The 15,473-nt window shown below is 43.4% G+C and overlaps 1 protein-coding gene and 1 pseudogene across 1 annotated transcript in view; both read left to right on the top strand.

The window, feature by feature from the left end:
• The window catches only part of LOC135273122 (fructose-1,6-bisphosphatase isozyme 2-like), a 41,657-nt gene extending 26,606 nt beyond the window's left edge, over nt 1–15,051 (top strand). The window contains exons 5-6 of the mRNA XM_064372045.1: nt 3,238–3,466; nt 14,879–15,051. Of these exons, the coding sequence (XP_064228115.1) occupies nt 3,238–3,466; nt 14,879–15,051 (402 nt within the window). The remainder of the gene's footprint in view (nt 1–3,237; nt 3,467–14,878) is intronic.
• On the top strand, nt 1,188–2,272 carry LOC110569518 (homer protein homolog 3-like; annotated as a pseudogene).
• Nucleotides 15,052–15,473: the final 422 nt, after the last annotated feature.

The following is a 15,473-nucleotide window of genomic DNA, read 5'->3' as shown; positions in this document are numbered from 1 at the left end:
CAAAGTGGATCTGATTTCCAGGCTCTGAATTTCCTCCTAGGGACTTAGACAGACACCAGCATTTAAGGTGATATCTGCCAAAAGCTGATCACATTTTTAGCGACTGATGTCACTAGAACTAGATAAAGGGGTATTTGAGAGCTGCCCTGCAGATACTGACCCTGGTGGCTACAGGGGGACTGCAGAGGGACTGGGGATGGTTTTGTTAATATGTCTGAGGATTGCTTCAGATTTTTACCAACATTTTCCTTATGCTGAGTGAACACAGTTCTGATGAAAAGGACTTCCTCTTCTCCCCAGATAAGAGTGGGATACCAGAAACTGTGAATGGTTTCTACCATTGATCAGTAACATAAACAAAATAACTGTACTGCAAATTAATGTTTAAAACACATCCCTCAATCCTATTACTGGGTATATAGCCAAAGGATTATAAATCTTTCTACTACAAGGACACATGCACACAAATGTTCATTGCAGCACAGTTTACAATAGCAAAGACCTGGAACCAACACGAATGCCCATCGATGATAGACTGGACAGGGAAAATGTGGCACACATACACCATGGAATATTATGTAGCCATCAAAAACGATGAGTTCGTGTCCTTTGTAGGGACATGGATGAACCTGGAAACCATCATTCTCAGCAAACTGACACAAGAACACAAAATCAAACACCGCATGTTCTCACTCATAGGCAGGTGTTGAACAATGAGAACACACTGACACAGGGAGGGGAGCATCACACACTGGGGTCTGTTGGGGGGAAATAGGGGAGGGACAGTGGGGAGTGGGAAGATGGGGAGTGATAGCATGGGGAGAAATGCCAGATACAGGTGAAGGGGAGGAAGGCAGCACATGACACTGCCACGTGTGTACCTATGCAACAATTTTGCATGTTCTTCACATATACCCCAAAACCTAAAATACAATTAAAAGAAAAAAAGAAAAAAAAATGCATTCCTCGAGACAAAGATGCGGGCAGCGAGGAGGGTGGTGCAGAGGGCGTGGGCCCGGGAGCCAGGGAGCGAGTGGGGCGCCTGGCTGTGCAGAGTAAGCACCGCGGGGGCTGCACCCGACTTGCGCCCGGACACTCGCGGGGCACTGACCCAGCAGGGGGCCAAACCAGAGGCTCCTGCCACCTCTCTGCCTGCCCCCTAGAGCCTGCCCAGCCCAGCCTGACCAATGTCCACAGCCAGGGAGCAGCCAATCTTCAGCACACGGGCGCACATGTTCCAAATTGACCCGGCCACCAAGTGAAACTGGATCCCAGCACGCAAGCATGCACTCACTGTCTCCTGTTTCTACGATGCCACCCGAAATGTCTACCGCATCATCAGCATTGGGGGCACCAAGGCCATCATCAACAGCACTGTCACTCCCAACATGACCTTTACCAAAACCTCCCAGAAGTTCAGGCAGTGGGTGGACAGTCTCACCAACACCGTTTACGGCCTCAGCTTTGCCTCTGAACAGCATCTGACACAGTTTGCCGAGAAGTTCCAGGAAGTGAAGGAAGCAGCCAGGCTGGCCAGGGAAAAATCTCAGGATGGCAGGGAGCTCACCAGTCCAGCCCTGGGGCTCGCCTCCCACCAGGTGCCCCCAAGCCACCGATCAGTGCCAATGGCCCGGGTGAGGAGAAACTGTTCCGCAGTCAGAGCGCTGATGCCCCCGGCCCCACAGAGCACCAGCGGCTCAACAAGATGCTGTCTGTGGGCTCCATGGGCAAGGTACAGTGGGAGGCCGAGTTCTTCACTCTGCAGGACAGCAACAACAAGCTGGCGGGTGCCCTGCAAGAGGCCAATGTGGCTGCAGCCCAGTGGAGGCAGCAGCTGGAGGCTCAGCGTGCAGAGGCTGAGTGGCTGTGGCAGCGGGTGGCTGAGCTGGAGGTCCAGGCAGCTTCAGAGGTGACCCCGGCCAATGAGAAGGAGGGGCCGGGCCAGGGCCAGTCACTGGAGCAGCTGGAAGCTCTGGTGCAAACCAAGGACCAGGAGATCCAGACCCTGAAGAGTCAGACTGCAGGGCCCCGAGAGGCCCCAGAGGCTGCCGAGCACGAGGAGACTCAGCAGAAGGTGCAGGACCTGGAGATCCACAACGTGGAGCTGGAGCACCAGCTGCGGGCAATGGAGCGCAGCCTGGAGGAGGCGCAGGTGGAGCAGGAGCGGGCAAGGGCCGAGGTGGGCTGGGCGGCACAGCTGCTGAACATCAGGCTGTTCGAACTGAGTGAGCTGCATGAGGGCCTGGCCCGGCTGGCTGAGGCTGCACCCTGAGCCGGGGCTGGTCTTCTTTTTTTTTTTTTTTGAGATGGAGTTTCACTCTTGTTACCCAGCCTGGAGTGCAATGGCGTGATCTCGGCTCACCGCAACCTCTGCCTCCTGGATTCAGGCAATTATCCTGCCTGAGCCTCCTGAATAGCTGGGATTACAGGCACACGCCACCATGCCCAGCTAATTTTTCATATTTTTAGTAGAGACAGGGTTTCACCATGTTGACCAGGATGGTCTCGATCTCTTGACCTCGTGATCCACCCGCCTCGGCCTCCCAAAGTGCGGTGGCATGAGCCACCGCACCCGGCCGGGGCTGGTTTTCTATGAACACTTCTGGCCTGGGATGCAGGCCAGACCACAGGTGGTGTAGTTGGGCCCATTCATCCTGGCAAGGGACCGGGGGTCCCAACTCAGTCCCAGGTGGGCTGGGGTGGGGTGGGCCCCAGCTGGCTCTGGCTGTTGACAGCATGGGGGCTGTTTTTGAGCTTCTCATTGTGTAGAATTTCTAGATCCCCAGATTACATTTCTAAGCATGAAAAAAAAAATGCATCCCTCATACGACAATGTAACTTCTTCCTCTCACTGTTGATGGCTGGTCTTCCTGAAAACATCAATCTATAGGTGAGAACTTGGGAGATACACACAGTCAGGTTGCTCATAAATGAGGAGCCTCACCGACAGTGGAAGGTGAAAAGGAAAAGAAGACCATGGACTTCGTCCCTTTCAATTGCCTTCCTGCTCGCTATGTTACTGCTTGAGCTTCCTGTGTGGACTCCATAGGATCCCTGTTCTTCCCACCAGTCATGAAAACACCACAGGCAGGCTCAGAGTGACCACAGCCAAGCCCCGGCTCTGCCAGCAGGTCCCCATCTTCTGCTGCTGTGATTGTGGGTATTGTGGGGATCATGCAGTTTGCTTCTGTTTCCTGGCTTCTCTCTTCTTCCTGGCATCTCTCTTCATGTTGCTAGGCTCTTGGTGAATTTATCCTGGTGGAAAAAGATGTCAAGATTAAGAAGAAAGGAAAGATTTACAGTCTGAATGAGGGCTATGCCAAGTATTTTGATGTGGCCACCACTGCATATGTGCAGAAAAAGAAATTCCCTGAGGTGAGTGAAGAAAGCCAGGCAGGTGGCAGAGACAATGCTGTCCCTATGGGGTCCTGTTTGGGTGGTGGCTTCAGAGGCTTTGCTGAAAGAGGTTGGAGCCACTGTTGATTGCTGTGGTCAGTAAGAAGATGGTGGACTCTGCCTTTCTTCCTACAAATTCAGTGTTGTATATAGCTAAAATTTACCTTCTAAGGTAGTACTTATCTTTACATGTGAGTTTTTCCAGGATGCATTCTCTATAAAGAAGGCAGGAATCACATCTACAAAATTCAGAGCTGAGGCCATATCCTCTCTTAAGTCATTTGTTTAATCTAAGCTCTAACCTATAGATTCACTCACTCAGTTGCATTTGCTTATAAAAGAGATAATTACAGGAGAGGACTTCAAAAAGTTCATGGGAAAATGAAATTAAAAGAGACTAAAAACATAAGATATAATCTTTATTTCTCAACATAAGCTCTATCGAGTTCAGAGGCTTTCATAAGGGTTTATACCAGGCCTTTAGTCCATCTGTAAAGAACTGAGGCACTGGTAATTTAACCCCATCAAGGCAGGCTTTTTAATGTTATTGGCTGATGAAAAATGGGTGTTCTTTAAAGGTTTTTAAAGATTAGGAAACAAAAAGAAGTCGGAAGGGGCTAAATCAGGACTGTAGTGATTTTCTGTCAAAACTCTTGCAAAATTGCCATTGTTTGATGCAAAGTTTAAGCAGGAGCATTGCTGTGGTGGAGAACTCTCTGGTGAAGTTTCCTGGGCTTTTTCTGCTAAAACTATGGCCAACTTTCTCAGAAAGCTCTCATAATAAGCAGATGTGGGCCAAAGATGTCTCTCCCCAATGTTGTAGAAATGAATGCATGTAATTAGTCAAGGCCAAGTTGTATCCCACACCTTCAGAGGCCCTTGCTCTCCTCCCCCAAGTTACAACCATCTAAGTTATCCATTCCTTCTTCCCTCCCTCCCTTCCTTGTTGCCTCCCTCCCTCTCACCTATTATCATCCATCTATCTATGTATCTATCTATCTATCTATCAACTATCATCTATCATCTATCTAATATCTATCATCTATCTAATATCTATCTATCATCTATCATCTATCTAATATCTATCTATCATCTATCATCTATCTAATATCTATCTATCTCTATCATCTATCTATCATCTATCTATCTAATATCTATCATCTATCTAATATCTATCATCTATCTAATATCTATCTATCATCTATCTATCTATCTATCTGTTGGTCTGTCTATCTACCTATCTATCTATAACTGAGAGATTTCTCACAGCTTTACTTTATAGAGCAAAGGTAAGTTGAAGAGTAGAAACACCTCTCTCTGTTATGTTGAGTCCTTCTGGGCTAAAAAACCAGGAGCTTAGGAATATGGGTTCCATCTCTAGTTCCTTATAGTTCACTGTGTGTCTGCTGAAAGATTCTTTTGATGTTATGACTTAATGTTTTCCCCAAATATAAAAATTGTGTTCCTGGATAACACATCACATGGAAGACACCACAAACCAGAAAAGGTAAACAAAATCCATGTGTAAGACACCCCACCCTCAAACCCACCATGAACATCTCGATACACTTCTCTGGGGTTTGTTTTCTGCAAGTTTGCTTACACAGCTATCAAATGTGATTCAACTGGAAACAGTTTTTAAACCTGCTTTTCTACTTATTTCATGAGCATTTCCTAGTCAGCAAAAATTCTTCAAAAGCACATTGCTGTACCATAACATAGTTAATCATTCTCAGGTTGTTCCACACTTAGGCTGTGTCCAGCTTTTCACTCTATAAATGATGCTGCAGTGAACCTCTTTGTACCTTGTCTTTGCTGATCTGAAAATTCCCTTAGAAGGCATTCCTAGATGCCTGTAATCCCAGCACGTTGGGAGGCCAAGGCGGGCGGATCATGAGGTCGAGAGATTGAGACCATCCTGGCCAACATGGTGAAACCCTGTCTCTACTAAAAATACAAAAGATAGCCGGCCATGGTGGTACGTGCCTGTGGTCCCAGCTACTCAGGAGGCTGAGGTGGAAGAATCACTTGAACCCAGGAGGCAGAGGTTGCAGTGAGCCGAGATTGCACCACTGCACTCCAGCCTGGCATTAGAGCTAGACTCCGTCTCAAAAAGAAAAAGAAGACATTCCTAGAATGAAGGCCGGGCACAGTGGCTCATGCCTGTAATCCCAGCACTTTGGGAGGCTGAGGCGGGCAGATCACTTGAGGGTCAGGAGTTTGAGAACAGCCTGGCCAACATGGAGAAATGCTGTCTCTACTAAAAATACAAAAATTGGCCAGGCACGGTGGCTCATGCCTGTAATCCCAGCACTTTGGGAGGCCGAGGCAGGCGGATCACGAAGTCAAGAGACCGAGACCATTCTGGCCAACATGGTGAAACCCTGTCTCTCAAAAAATACAAAAATTAGCTGGGCGTGGTGGTGTGTGCCTGTAGTCCCAGCTGCTCAGGAGACTGAGGCAGGAGAATTGCTTGAACTCAGGAGGTGGAGGTTGCAGTGAACCAAGATCGCGCCACTGCACTCCAACCTGGCGCCTGGTGACAGAGCGAAACTCTGTCTCAAAAAAAAAAAAAAAACCATGAAAATTAGCTAGGTGTGGTTGGAGGGTGCCTGTAATCACAGCTACTTGGGAGGTTGAGGCACGAAAATCACTCGAATCCAAAAAGAAGAGGAGGTTGCAGTGAACGAGATTGGGCAACAAGATACTGTCTAAAAGAAAAAAAAAAAGGTATGAAGGTATTCCTAGAAGTGGGATTTCTGGTAAAACAGAATTCTGGAACTTCACTTCTTCACTTCACTGTTAAGTCAGGCCAAGGTGTTTCATCTTGGGTCTGATAAAGTGCTAAATGACTAAAATAGCAGAAGGCTTGGTAAATTTTGCCTACAATGTGGTTTCACAGCATGCAGCTAGAAGACAATAGAATACAAAAGTGGCTGAGCCCAGATTCAAACCCAAGCATTTTGGCTGTCAAGCCATGCCCTTAACCACAACATGAGCCTGCTTGGAAACAATCAAGTGGGGAAGAATCCTCCTTACTCCTACACACCAGGGGCGTGGCTCAGGGCTGCCTAACCTGGAGGGAGACAGCACCTCCCTGCTGGCTTTGGAGTTTTTGCCGGTTCCTCTTCCTGCTTTATGAGTTGTGCACCTGCTGGGTGTGGACAGGACAGAAGCCCCGCTATAGAGCACCCAAGTCCATATCTGGGAGGGAAGAGGAATACGAATCAGGCTGGTCTCAGGAATCTGTTTATTGTGGAAGGGAGGATGGAGGGAGGAAATGAATGAGAAAACACTGCCTCAGGGGTCTGGTAATTTGTTTTGTTTCATTTTTGTTTTTGACAATTGTTAGAGCATTGGGCTTGCCTAATTAGCAGTAATATTTCCTTACATTTTTCACAAACTCCACCTGTTGGTGCAGTGAGAAATGTGAGCTATAAAATTGGAGTTGCTTAAAAAGATGGTGACCATGAATTATGAAGGAGGTGACTAATCATTAAAAATGTCATCATTTTATTTATTTATTTTTGTTTTATTTACATATTTATTTATTTTTATTTTGAGATGGAGTTTTGCTCTTGTTGCTCAGACTGAAGTGCAATGGTGCGATCTTGGCTCACTGCAACCTCCTCATCCTGGGTTCAAGCGATGCTCCTGAGTCAGCCTTCCAAGTAGCTGGGATTACAGGCTCCCGCCACCATGCCCGGCTAATTTTTTGTATTTTAGTAGAGACCGGGTTTCATCATGTTGGCTAGGCTGGTCTCAAATGCCTGACCTCAGGTGATCCACCTGCCTCAGCCTCCCAAAATGCTGGGATTATGAGCATGAGCCACCATGCCAGGTCCATCATTTTATTTTCAATTGATAAATAATAATTGTATGTATTTATGGGGTACATAGTGATGTTTCATTATATATAATGTACAGTGATCAGATCAGTGCAATTAGCAAATCCATCATCTCAAACATTTATCATTTCTTTGTGTTGGGAACATTCAATATCCTCCTTCTAGCTCCTTGAAAATATGTCATATATTATTGTTAACTATAGTCATCTCACAGTGGTTTAGAACACTAGAACATATTCCTCTGACACAGGTGTAATTTTATTTTATTTTTTAACTTTTATTTTAGATTCAGGGTTAGTTGTGCAGGTTTGTTATGAAGTAAACTCATGTTGTGGGGGTTTGTTGTACAGATGGTTTTGTCTCCCAGGTACTAAGCCTAGTATCCAATACTTATCTTTTCTTCTCCTCTCCCTCCTCCCACCCTCCACCCTCAAGTAGGCCCCATTGTCTGCTGTTTCCCTCTTTGTGTCCATGTGTTCTCATCATTTAGCTCCTACTTATAAATGAGAACATGTAGCATTTGGTTCCCTATTCCTGTGTTAGTTTACTTAAGATAATTAGGCCTCTAGCTCCACCCACGTTCCTGCAAAAACATGATCTCATTCTTTTTAATGGCTGCATAGTATTCCATTGTGTATATGCAGCACGTTTTCTTTATCCAATCTATCACTGATGGGCATTTAGGTTGATTCCATGTCTTTGCTATTGTGAATAGTGCTGCCGTGAACATACACGTGCATGTGTCTTTACAATAGAATGATTTATATTCCTTTGGGTATATAGCCATAATGGGATGGCTGTTTTGAGCTGCTTGTAAGATCACTACACTGCTTTCCACAATGGTTGAACTGATTTACACTCCCAACAACAATGCATATACATTCCCTTTTTTCTGCAACCTTGCCAGCATCTGTTGTATTTTGATTTTTTAGTAATCACCATTCTGACCAGTGTGAGATGGTATCTCATTGTGGTTTTGATTTGCATTTCTCTAATGATCAGTGATAGTGAGCCTTTTTTTTTTTTTTTTCTTTTTTTTTTTTTTGAGATGGAGTCTCACACTGTAGTCCTAGGCTGGAGTGCAGTGGCACAATCTCAGCTCACTGCAACCTCCACCTCCCGGGTCCCAGTTCAAGCAATTCTCCTACCTCAGCCTCCAAAGTAGCTGGGATTATAGGCCAAGCCACCATGCCCAGCTAATTTTTTTATTTTTTAGTAGAGACAGGGTTTCACCATGTTGGCCAGGCTGGTCTTGAACTCCAGACCTCGTGATCCACCAGCCTCGGCCTCCCAAAGTGCTGGGATTACAGGTGTGAGCCACTGCACCTGGCTGATATTGAGCTTTTCAAATATGCTTTTTAGTTTCTTTTGAAAAGTATCTGTTCATGTCCTTTGCCCACTTTTTAATTTTTTTTCTTGTATATTTAAGTTCTTTATAGGTTAGACCTTTCTCAGATGTATTGTTTGCAGAAATTTTCTCCCATTCTGTGGGGTGTCTGTTTACTCTATTGACATTTTCTCTTGCTGTGCAGAAGCTCTTTAGTTTAATTAAATCCCATTTGGCAATTTTTGCTTTTGTTGTAATTGCTTTTGGTATCTTTGTTATGAAATCTTTGCTCATGAGTACATCCAGAGTGGTATTGCCTAGGTTGTCTTTCAGGGTTTTTGTAGTTGTGGGTTTCACATGAGGCCTTTAATACATCTTGAGTTAATTTTTGTATATGGTATAAGGAAGTGGTCCAGTTTTAACCTTCTGCATATGGCTAGCTAGTCATCCCAGCACCATTTATTGAATAGGAAGTCGTTTCCCTATTGCTTGTTTTTGTCAGCTTTGTCAAAAACAAAGGTCAAATGGTCAAAAGTAAGTGTGTGGCCTTATTTCTGGATCCTCTATTCTGTTCCATTGGTCTATTTGTCTGTTTTTGTAGCAGTGCCATGCTGTTTTGGTTATTGTAGCCCTGTATTATAGTTCAAAGTCAAATAATGTGATGCCTCCAGCTTGGTTCTTTTTGCTGAGGATTGTCTTGGCTAGTCTGTCTCTTTATGGTTCCATATGAATTTTAAAATAGTTTTTTCTAGTTCTGTGAAAAATGTCATTGCTAATTTGATAGGAATAGCACTGTATCTGTAAATTGCTTTGGGTAGTATGGCCATTTTAACAATATTGACAGTTTATATCCATGAGCATGGAACTTTTTCCACTTGTTTGTGTCATCTCTGATTTCTTTGAGCAACGTTTTGTAGTTCTCATTGTAGATATCTTTTACCTCCGTGGCTAGCTCTATTCCTAGGCATTTTATTATTTTCATGGCAATTCTGAAAGGGACTATGTTCCTGATTTGGCTCTTGGCCTGGCTTCTTTTGGTGGATGCTAATGATTTTTTGTATGTTGATTTTGTATGTTGAAATTCTCCTGAAGTTGTTTATCAGCTTAAAGCGATTTTGGACCAATACTATGGGCTTTTCTAGATATAGAATCATGTCATCTGCAAAGAGGGATATTTTGACTCCCTAGCTTCCTATTTGGATGCTCTTTATTTACTTCTGTTGCCTGATTGACCTGTCCAGAATTTCCAATACCATGTTAAACAGGAGTGGTGAGAGAAGGCATCCTTGTCTTGTGCCAGTTTTTAAGGGAGTGCTTCCAGCTTTTGCCCATTCAGTATAATGTAGGCTGCAGGTTTGTCATAGATGGCTCTTATTATTTTGAGGTATGTTCAGTCAATATCTAGTTTGTTGAGAGTTTTTAACATGAAGAGTTATTGAATTTTATTGAAAGCCTTTTTTGCATCTATTGAAAAAATCAAGTGGCTTTTGTCTTTGGTTCATTTTAAGTGTGAATCATATTTATTGATTTGTGTAAGTTGAACCAACCTTTCATCCCAGGAATAAAGCCTGCTTGATTGTGGCGGATAAGCTTTATAATTTGCTGATGCTATGTGTTTTAATGAGGATTTTTGCATCAATATTCATCAAGGGTATTGGCCTGAATTTTTTTTAGTTGTGTGTCTGTCAGGTTTTGGTATCAGGATGACGTTCGCCTTGTAGAATGAGTTGTGGAGTTCAAATTTTTGGAAGAGTTTCAGTGGAAATGGTACCAGCTCTTTTTTGTATATCTGGTAGAATTCGGCTGTGAATCTCTCTGGTTGTGGCTTTTTGGTTATTTTTATTATCAGGCTATTTTTACTGATTTAATTTTGGAGTTTGTTATTGGTCTGTGCAGGGATTCAGTTTCTTCCTGAGTGTCTTAGGCGAATGTATGCTTCCAGGAATTTATCCATTTCCTCTAGATTTTCTAGTTCGTGTACATAGAGGTGCTCACAGTAGTCTCTGGTGGTTTGTATTTCTCTTGGGTCAGTGGTAATATCCCCTTTGTTATTTCTAGTTGAATTTATTTGGATCTTCCCTCTATTCTTCTTTATTAGTCTAGTGACCAGTCTATCTATCTTATTAGTTTCTATTTTTTTTCAGAAAACGAACTCCTAGATTCACTGATATTTTGAATTGTTTTTTAAGATGGAGTCTTGCTCTGTCACCTAGGCTGGAGTGCAATGGTGTGATTTTGGCTCACCGCAACCTCTATCTCCCAGGTTCAAGTGATTCTCCTGCCTCAGCATCCAAGTAGCTGGAATTACAATCTGCCATCATACCTAGCTATTTTCTTTTTATTTTTAGTAGAGATGGGGTTTCACCATGTTGGCCAGGCTTATCTTGAACTCCTGACCTCAGGTGATCCACCTTCCTTAGCCTCCCAAAGTGCTGGGATTACAGCCATGAGCCATGCACGCAGCAATGAATTTGTGTGTGTGTGTGTGTGTGTGTGTGTGTGTGTGTGTGTGTCAATCTCCTTCAGTTCAGCTCTGATTTTGATTATTTCCTGTCTTTTGCTAGCTTTGGGGCTGGTTTGCTCTTACTTCTCTAGTTCTTTTTGTTGTACTGTTAGGTTGTTAATTTGAGATCTTTTTAGCTTGTCAATATGGGCATTTAGTGCTATAAATTTCCCTCTTAAAACTGCCATACCTGTGCCTAAACAATTTGGTTATTTTATCTTTGTTCTCATTAGTTTCAAAATAATCTCTTGATTTCTGCCTTAATTTCATTATTTACCCAAAAGTCATTCAGGAGCAAGTTGTTTAATTTTTATGTAATTGTATGGTTTGAGTGATTTTCTTAGTCTTCTATTTTTATTGAGCTGTGGTTTGAGAGTGGTTGGCATGATTGTCTTGTCTTGTCTTGTCTTTGTCTTTCTCTTGTCTTTGTCTTCTCTTTCTCTTCTCTTGTCTTTGTCTTGTCTTCTCCTTGTCTTATCTTGTCTTTGTCTTGTCTTCTCCTTGTCTTATCTTGTCTTTGTCTTGTCTTCTCCTTGTCTTGTCTTGTCTTTGTCTTGTCTTCTCCTTGTCTTGTCTTTGTCTTGTCCTGTCTTTGTCTTGTCTTCTCTTTCTCCTGTCTTGTCTTGTCTTTGTCTTGTCTTGTCTTTGTCTTGTCTTCTCCTTGTCTTGTCTTTGTCTTGTCTTGTCTTGTCTTGTCTTTGTCTTGTCCTGTCTTAGTCTTGTCTTCTCTTTCTCCTGTATTGTCTTGTCTTTGTCTTGTCTTGTCTTGTGTTGTCTTGTCTTTGTCTTGTCTTGTCTTTGTCTTGTCCTGAATTGTCTTGTCTTTCTCCTGTCTTGTCTTGTCTTTGTCTTGTCTTGTCTTTGTCTTGTCTTCTCCTTGTCTTGTCTTTGTCTTGTCTTGTCTTGTCTTGTCTTTGTCTTGTCCTGTCTTAGTCTTGTCTTCTCTTTCTCCTGTATTGTCTTGTCTTTGTCTTGTCTTGTCTTGTGTTGTCTTGTCTTTGTCTTGTCTTGTCTTTGTCTTGTCCTGAATTGTCTTGTCTTTCTCCTGTCTTGTCTTGTCTTTGTCTTGTCCTGTCTTTGTCTTGTCTTGTCTTTCTCCAGTCTTGTCTTTGTCTTGTCTTCTCTTTGTCTTTGTCTTGTCTTCTCCTTGTCTTATCTTGTCTTTGTCTTGTCTTCTCCTTGTCTTGTCTTTGTCTTGTCTTCTCCTTGTCTTGTCTTGTCTTTGTCTTGTCTTTGTCTTGTCCTGTCTTTGTCTTCTCTTTCTCCTGTCTTGTCTTGTCTTTGTCTTGTGTTGTCTTGTCTTTGTCTTGTCCTGTCTTTGTCTTGTCTTGTCTTTCTCCTGTCTTGTCTTGTCTTTGTCTTGTCCTGTCTTTGTCTTGTCTTGTCTTTCTCCTGTCTTGTCTTGTCTTTGTCTTGTCCTGTCTTTGTCTTGTCTTGTCTTTCTCCTGTCTTGTCTTGTCTTCTCTTTGTCTTTGTCTTGTCTTCTCCTTGTCTTGTCTTTGTCTTGTCTTCTCCTTGTCTTGTCTTGTCTTTGTCTTGTCTTCTCCTTGTCTTGTCTTGTCTTTGTCTTGTCTTCTCCTTGTCTTGTCTTTGTCTTGTCTTGTCTTTGTCTTCTCCTTGTCTTGTCTTTGTCTTGTCTTGTCTTGTGTTGTCTTGTCTTTGTCTTGTCTTCTCCTTGTCTTATCTTGTCTTTGTCTTCTCCTTGTCTTGTCTTCTCCTTGTCTTATCTTGTCTTTGTCTTGTCTTCTCCTTGTCTTTTCTTGTCTTGTCTTTGTCTTGTCTTGTCTTTGTCTTGTCCTGTCTTTGTCTTGTCTTCTCCTTGTCTTGTCTTTGTCTTGTCTTGTCTTGTCTTTGTCTTCTCCTTGTCTTTGTCTTGTCTTGTCTTTGTCTTGTCTTGTCTTTCTCCTGTCTTGTCTTGTCTTTGTCTTGTCTTCTCTTGTCTTTTGTCTTTGTTTTGTCTTGTCTTTGTCTTGTCTTTTGTCTTGTTGTTTGTCTTTTGTCTTGTCTTGTTTTTTACCTTGTCTTGTCTTGTCTTTTGTCTTGTCTTGTTTTTTACCTTGTCTTGTCTTGTCTTTTGTCTTGTTTTGTCTTTTGTCTTGTCTCTTGTCTTGTCTTTGTCTTTGTCTCTTGTCTTGTTTTGTCTTGTCTTGTCCTGTCCTGTCCTGTCCTGTCTTGTCGTCTTGTCTCTTTTCTTTTCTTTTCTTTGAGACAGAGTTGCCCAAGCTGGAATACAGTGATGCAATCCTGGCTTACTACAACCTCCACTTCCTGAGTTCAAGTGATTCTCCTGCCTCAGCCTTCCTAGTTGCTGGGACTACAGGTGTATGCCACCACACTCAACTAATTTATATATTTTTAGTAGAGATGGGTTTTCACCATGTTGACCAGACTTGTTTTGAACTTGTGACCTCAAGTGATCCACCTGCCTCAGACTCCCAGAGTGTTGAATTACAAGCTGCACCTGGCCCCAATTAAATTATTATTGACTATAGTCACCTTGTTGTGCTATCAAATAGTAGGTCTTGTTCATTCTTTCTATTTTGTTGTACCCATTAACTATCCTCCCAATTTTCCCCCCATCCCAGCCAATACCCTTCCCAGCCTTTGGTAACCATCCTTCTACTATGTCCATGAATTCAATTGTAAGTTCTACTGATTTAAAGGCTAATCAAATTTAGAAACTCATGAGCAAGAATAATTTTAGTAATTGAACTAGGAATCTGCCATATAACGTCCAACATTATTAGCATCTGTGTAAATTGTATCATAAAATAATTATGAAACTATTATGGAAATGTCCCCCTCTCCCAGATCCCACCTTGTATCAAAATGCAAGGTACAATCCTAGGAATTCTGAGCTCCATCCTAGTCTTCACCTGTGCTAATCCAGTCTGGGTCATTTCTTGCATTTTCTAGTAAATTCTTTCTAACCTTTCTAACTGTATGTATTTGTCAGGTTAAACTAGAAATGTAAATTTGGTTTTGTTGTTGTTGTTGTTGTTGTCGAGACAGAGTTTCACTCTATGCGGATAGAGTGTAGCGGCATGACCTTGGCTTGCTGAAACCTCTGCATCTCTGTTCAAGTGATTCTCCTGCCTCAGCTTCCTGTGTAACTGGGATTACAGGCCTGCACAACCACACCCAGATAATTTTGTATTTTTAGTAGAGATGGGGTTTTACCATGTTGGCCAGGCTGGTCTCCAACTCTTTATTTCAAGGGATCCTCCTGCCTTGGCCTCCCAAAGTGCTGGGATTACAGATATGAGGCACCAAGCCCAGCCTAGAAATGTTCATTTCTTTTGCATGTCAGATTCTGTGCACATTGGGCAAGGTTCCTTTCCTCCATGGGGTGACTCAGAGATCCAGGCTAATGACATATTGAGGGGTTTTCATATTTTTCTGTGGGCTTCAAAGTTGTCATCTCAAGGGATGAGAAAAAGAGGGGACAAACCAGCTGGTAGGGTCTTGGAAAAGAAGAAAGACATCACTTCTGCTCACATTCTCTTTTGACAAAACTCAGTCACATGGTCCCAATGTATCTTCGAGGAGATGAGCAATATTATCTTCTTATGTGCAAAGCAGAGAAAACAATGTAGTTGAAGACACAAGATGATCTCTGAGATACCATCCCTAGTATGAAAGTAGAGCATATTCACTTGAGTGAGCTCCCAGTGGTGCGAAGTTGATGGCAGGACAAAGAGCTGGGGAGGAAGAGGCCAGTGGGCAGGTGTTCTCTCCTGGCTCTCTGCAGCCCCACAGTGGGACCCTTGCATGGAACTCAACCATCAGAGTCTTCTTTTGCAGGTCATTACTCTCTGACCTGTGTCTACACTGGGCTGTCCAAGCCCATTGAAGAAATCCCCGAGTTTCAGGCTTTTGGCTTCCTCAATGACCTTTCCTTCTTTGACTACAACAGTGAAGATAGGAAGTCACAGCAACTGGGACCCTGGAGACAGGTAGAAGGAATGGAGGATTGAGAGCAGGACAGCCAACTTCAGAAGGCCAGAGAGGACACCTTCACGGAGACCCTAAAGAACATCATGGAGTATTACAATGACGGTAATGATCAGTGAACAACAGACCACAGGGATGGAAGGTGTAACCCAAGAGGCAGCCCCCTAAGTGTGAGTGGCAAGAGGTCAGAAGGATGGAAATAGTCCCAATCCCAGAGAAAGAACGGGAGGCACAGCAGAAATGCAGACATTTCTGCATCCCTTTCACCTCACAGCAGATGTGGTCCCTCCTTCCCCATTGATTGTCCCATCCTCATCCAGGCCTCAGCTCACACAGAAAGTGATGGCAGAGTCACTTCTTATCCAGGCACCTCTGACCTCTCCCCTTCACACCCCCACCCATCAAAGACTTATCCCCCCATGAGAATGCATCAGACTCATCCTTG

Source organism: Aotus nancymaae, unplaced genomic scaffold (genome assembly GCF_030222135.1).
Source record: "Aotus nancymaae isolate 86718 unplaced genomic scaffold, 86718_ANA_hifiasm-v0.15.2.pri h1tg000267l, whole genome shotgun sequence".
In the NCBI taxonomy this organism is placed as follows: domain Eukaryota; kingdom Metazoa; phylum Chordata; class Mammalia; order Primates; family Aotidae; genus Aotus; species Aotus nancymaae.
This window is presented reverse-complemented; position numbering and strand designations above follow the sequence as displayed.